Genomic DNA, 6,000 nt, shown 5'->3' with positions numbered 1-6,000 from the left:
GCAAAGGAATGGGAAAGCTGAATGAGAGTGGAGAGAGAAACAAAGCGAGGGGATCTCAAAGTATGAAGTTATATTTTTGAACACTTGATGAAAACAGAAAAGGAAGCTGTAGAACTTTGAAGATAGTAAAGCTATCCTGAATCACTCCTCCCTTCTAAATGTGCAGGAAAACTAATTTCATGAAAAAATGTGCAACAGAAAGGACTGCAGTCAAATCTCATAATGAAGTTACAAGAAAAATTAAAACCAAGAGCAGAGTAACATCCTTAATGAAATGGAAGCATTCCAGGAGACATGCCCACAAAACCGGATAAAAGCTATAACTTACTATTTGAAAATGAGCTAAAGTAAATTAAGAGAATAGCACAAGATATGAAAAGAAAGGAACAATCAGAATTAGAAAGTAGAAATTAGGAATAAAACTCAGGAAAGAATTGGAAAGTAAATGGAAAACTCATTTCAAAAATGAAGATTGAATTAGAAGGAATATCAGAGTGACATAGTTGTTGCATGACAGATGATGCCTTAAGGGAGTAAGTGACAAAAAAAATTTAATTCCAGAACGACTAAAGGAATAGCAAAGAGTTCAGGAGAAAATGACAGAGGTAAACAATAACCTAAAAGGTGTATTATACATGTCTCTGAAGAAGAAAAAATGCAATGAAGGAGAATAACAACTCCCCCCATAATTTAAAAAAGAAAACTTCCTGAAAAAAATATTTAAAAACTTTGAGACCTAGGGAAATCAACATAGAAAGATACCTAGGGAAATCAACTCTAGGAAAGATAAGACATTGAAACATTTCTAGTAAATTAGTGGATTTTTTAAAAAGATTTATTTATTCATGCATACAAGAACTGGGGTACAGGCCAGATGTGCGGGAGGGTGAGAGGATTCACCAGAGACAGAGTGGGGAACAGAACAGGCAGATCGATAGAAATACACTGCCAAGGGGAGCAGCGGGCGAGTCAGGAGAGGTCTGCTGCACCATGTGGATATCTCCCTGGCCAGCCACGATTGAACCCATGCTGCAGAGGCTGCAGACAGCTTCACAGCACTGCGCTCAACTGCCTGTGCCACCAGAGAAGCCCTAAAATTAGTGGATTTTAAAGAAAAAATATTTTGGACATCCAAGCTAAAAGACATTTTCTTCTAAGGAAAAGAAAATCAAATTGTCACACTTGTTGACAACCACATTTTGTTTCTGAAGACGGTAGAGTAACAGGTATCCAAGGAATGGAAATGTGAGCTAAGGATTTTGCATCAGCCAAACTGACTTTCGAATATAAAGGCCTCAGACAATGCTGTCAACATAGAACATAGGGAGTGACCTCATGAGACCTTTCTGAGACATCTCTGGGAGAACATAATTCAGACGACCCAAATGAACAGTAAAGTAACAGGTAGCGACATAACAGGTAGTGAATGCTAAAGATAGATCTACTTGTAGAATGACGGTTATAAGGGAGAGACTATAGTTTATAATGTTTATGTGCCCTTAAAAGTAAGTATACAGTATAACTAACAAAAATGAGGGGAAAATGGAGAGGACATTTATAAATTGTAGATTGCCTTATCGTTTTTAACCAAGAATAAGAGAATATTCCTTCAAAGCAGAGATTGGCAAAGAAGGGCACAAGGACAGTTACTAGATCATGCCAATGTTGTTCATAAGGGTGAAACTACACAGTAATTGCCTTCCCCAGATTGAGGGGATTAAAGATGTTATATGAAGGAAATAACACTTTAAAAAATACAAACTTTTGTAATTTATTTTAAAAAGGAGAGAGTAGGCAAATAAATACATTGAAAAAGTACACAAAAGAGTTGAACAGTAGATATGGGTGTGAATCCTGCTTCACTTAGCTCTCACTTTGGCTTCCACTGTACACAATTATTTGTTAAAGAGCAATGATTATATGTTGGAGGGCAAAAGTGCAAATTTTTAATATAATTCCCACTGCCCAATATGTAACAGATATTCAATGAAAACAAGATCTCCAGTTTCTCAACTGAGGGGACTTGAATGTAGGATTGTCTGACTCCACATTTTGTTCTTTGTCTTCTGTACTACACTGGGGAAGACAGACATATCCACTGAATGGTGGAATTAAGAGTTTTTAGAAGAAGGAGAGATTTGATAGTTAAGGTTTCATGAAAAGACATGGTCTTTAAAGATGCAGAGTCCAGCTTAACCAGAGGCATGAGGGAGAAGAAAATATTTGTTGGTGAAGTAGGAAGGAGCTTTAGTTTCTTGGACCCACGTTCACCCATTTTCTAAAAACAAACCTTATAAACGAAAAATTGATAACCATTTCCACTGCACGCATTAGTTGAGAGTAGCGTTTAGGAGAGTGAGTGTGTAAAGATGGGGTCTTGTATACTAGAGAGGCAGGTCTGTGCTCCAATGTGCACACCAACAGGGACCAGCACAGTGTCTGGTCCATACTCAGGGCTGAGTAAATGCTGGTGGGGTGATTTAATAAGGTAATTCATAAAACAAAGTTTTTAAAGTAATTTTGAAGCCATCTTTATTTTTTAAAATCTTTTTAAAAATTTTATTACCTTTTATTGAGGCAATGTTGATTTACAACACTATGCATTTTAGGGGTATAAGTTCATACCTCTTCAGATGTATGTTACTACACCACCAAAGCCCCAATAATTGGTCTCCCTCCCCAAGACTTCTTTATGTAACTGCATTTATTAGCTTAAACTTTTTGTATCATTCAGTATAGGTTAGATTATTGTACAATAAGCTCCAAAATGAGGATTTAAAACAACAAAGTTTTATTTCTTGCTTGTAAGTTCATCACAGGTTGCCAGGGAAACTCTTCATTGTAATCACTTAGGCCCCCTGAGTTGATAGAATTACCATCTCAAGTATTTTTGGTCTCTGTGCCAGAGGAAAAGAGAACACTGCAGGGTCTCACAATGGCAAGTAAATCTTCTATTTGTAAGTGACACACACTTCTGGTCACAATTCATTAATCAGAAGTTAACAAGAGCTAACTCCAAAGAGGGTCATGAAGTGCAATCCTGTTATATGTTTAAAAAGCAGAGAGTTGGACATACTCAGTGAACAGTATTAATGACTGTCCCATTATTTGAAAGGAGTCTAATGGGGCTCAATTTAGATATGTATATAGAAAAAACTCCTTTTCAGAGTTGAGGAAATTGATGCACTAAGAGGTTGATTTACTTGTTCTTGACAACCTTTGTTTAGCAGGGAGTTAGAACCAAAATCTATATTTGTCTGACTATAAAGCCTTTACCTGTTGTCTGCCAGGCACTTAAGTATTTGTGTGAAAAACCTTTGATCCTGCCTCTTCCTCATGTACTTGGAGTAGAGGCACGCACTACGTAGCCTCACCTTCATCCTTAGATTTCATTTTATTGTCTATGTCTTCAGCAGACAGTAAAATCAGACCTTGTAAACAAAATAGCCCAGAATAAAAGAGAGGAAAAACGCTTTTCTGATTACATATTTGCTCATACTATGTGGATTTCCCCTCAAGGATTCCCCACCCCTCCCTCTTCGTTGCTCTTTTTCTTTGAAACCTAACTATCCAGAAACAGGCAACAGAGGAGGAACAGGCAGCAGAGAAAACTCCACCAGTCAACAAGAATTATAGCTTGGTTCTAGAGGGAGGGTATTGAAGGAGGAGGAGCCTAATCCTTATTTTTAATATGCTGAGCCTTTGAAATTCTTCCCCAAGCCTTGGAGTTTGATTTAAAAAAAATAGTTCAGGTTTACTCTGAGCTACATATTCTCCATGCCCCCCAGGAAATATGCACTTGGTTTGAATTTATCTTTTCTAATCAAAATATTGTTTCATAGGGAATTTTAGATGTCTAAGGAGCTAAGGAACATTTGGAAATGGCTAATCACATTTTATTGAGTCAACAACCTTCTCTTGAAAGTACTGAATCCACACTAAACAGTTTACAGATGGAAAGAAAGAGAGATTATTTGCTCCCACCAATCTCTATATGTTTCAGGGTATAAAAATGCCCCCGGGTATATAATTGACTGTTTTGAAATGAAAACTTTAAGGAAATATTTAAAAATATAATATTAGGACAATTTGAAAATAAAAAGTAATTCCTATATCCTGTACATTGTTGGAGAGAGTGGTGTCTTAAAATAGTGCAGATTCTTTAGGGACTCCTATTATTCATATGCTAGATCATCTTTGTCTATCTTTGCTATTTATTGCTTTTTTAAAAGTCATTTTTGTTTCTTCATTGCTTTTTGATTTAAAAAAATCCTTCCTTTCTTATGGCATTACTGTTGTTTTGTTTACTCAAGTTCTTTCTAGTTCAACTTTCATTTCTATATGATGTTTCTATTTCTTCCCTGAGGTTTTCTGGTACTAATTAGCATTGTTTTTACAATGCTAGGGTAACTGGGGGTCTCTCAGTCCAACCCCACCCTCCAACAACATATGCAGATAACCTGGGAGTGAACCAGCTGTGTCCACTACTCCACCTGTTGGGAACTGAGGGATCATGCTCCCAAACCCAGGAAAGTGTTCTTGAGACCCTTCAGTCAAAATAGGAAAAGACTCAACAGACACTAGTGAGGTCAGACAAGGAATCAGGATTTTATTGATCGGTGGAAAGGAAAGACCTCTCTGGGCATGAGAGTCTCTGAGGTGCCAGAGCTATAGGTCTATATAGGCTTTGGAACTAGGGTTTGAAAACAAAGGAATAAAACTTTACTGGCTGAGAAAGCAAGGAGAATGGACTTGGCTAAAGTCCATTTATTGTTGCTAATTGTGAGTCCCAATCAACTGCAACTCGGTAGTCATGCATGGCTCCCTCAGAGTTATATTTTCTGCAGGCTGTGTGCTGCAGTTCCGGTTTGAACCCGTCTGGCCTCAGGGTCTGTGCCTCTTTGTTTCTGTGTCTGTAACTCCTTTCCCCCCACAGTAGCCAACTTTGTAAGTTGTGGAAAGCTAGCTCAGGAATGCACAGATTTGGGGGATATTAGTTAAAAAAAAACAAAACAAAAAAAACCCCACAATGTGTCAAGGACATTTATGGCAGATGTCTGGCCTAGAGTCATTGGCTTTTTTTAACCTCTTATTTACAGCCCATGGAACAGAAAAATTTTGTCCTTGAGTCCTGCCCTATTCTCTCCTCTAGACCCTTTCTGCCTCAGCAGAACTGGAACTAGAAACCAGATCTTAGGAAACCAAATGCACCTCCAGGGAAAGTGTTTTTCAATTTCTCTAAAATTAGTAAGTACTTTTGTGGAGAGGGATACAGTATCACTTTCAGGGAGTCTATAAGGTAAAATCGGGAGAAACTAAGGCAAATCATTTTTTAAGATCTTTCTAACTGCAGAATTCTAAATAATCAAGTCGGCTATTCCCAGCATGCCACAGAGCACCAACGGCAAGAGCTGCCTCCCAGCATGCTGTACTTTGGAACTGCCACTCCCAGAATGCAACGCTCTTCCTCTCCTCCTGGCCGCCGGAGGACCACGGAGACTACAGTTCCCAGCATGCAGCGCCGCCCCCAGTTTCTGGTGGCCCGCAGGACCCTGCTTCGGAGAGACCTTTTAGGTTCCAGAGAGCGGGTCCTGAGGTCCCAACTCCCTTTAGGGGACGTGTCTGCGGGGCGGTACTGGCATGTTCGGCCAGTCCAGACGAAGACGCTAAGGGATCGGCTGGGGCCTGGGCCGTACTTCGCTCAGGCAGCGTTTGGGGCAGCCCCAACGAGGTCCTTCTGGGGCCTTCCCGCCTTTGAACGGCGGTGGCGGGCGGGCGGGCAGCCTGCTGCACCGCTCAGAGTAGGGGCCGCCATCACCATGGCCACCGCTGCGAGTCGGCCCAGCGCGGGCGGGTCGCGGGACATTCTGTGGCGCGTGAGTGCTGCACGCTTTGTGGCGCGCGGTCGGAGGCTGCTGGGGTGGGGCTGGCTTGACAGCGCCGATGGCGCGTGCGCTCTGGACGGGGGAGGGGCCGGCACTTGGGTAGCGAGGGGAGCGC

The 6,000-nt window shown here is 40.7% G+C and overlaps 1 protein-coding gene across 2 annotated transcripts in view; it reads left to right on the top strand.

Moving 5' to 3' along the window:
• Positions 1–5,513: 5,513 nt before the first annotated feature.
• Positions 5,514–6,000, top strand: part of NDC1 (NDC1 transmembrane nucleoporin) — a gene marked incomplete at both ends in the record, with an annotated part of 41,961 nt that continues 41,474 nt past the window's right edge. Inside the window, one exon of one of the 2 annotated variants that reach the window (XM_084241580.1) lies at positions 5,514–5,876. In XM_084241580.1, the coding sequence (XP_084097706.1) occupies positions 5,514–5,876 (363 nt within the window). The remainder of the gene's footprint in view (positions 5,877–6,000) is intronic. The other variant, XM_084241581.1, reaches the window with a different exon arrangement.

This window comes from Talpa europaea (assembly GCF_964194135.1).
Source record: "Talpa europaea genome assembly, chromosome: 9".
NCBI classification, from domain to species: Eukaryota; Metazoa; Chordata; class Mammalia; order Eulipotyphla; family Talpidae; genus Talpa; species Talpa europaea.
This window is presented reverse-complemented; position numbering and strand designations above follow the sequence as displayed.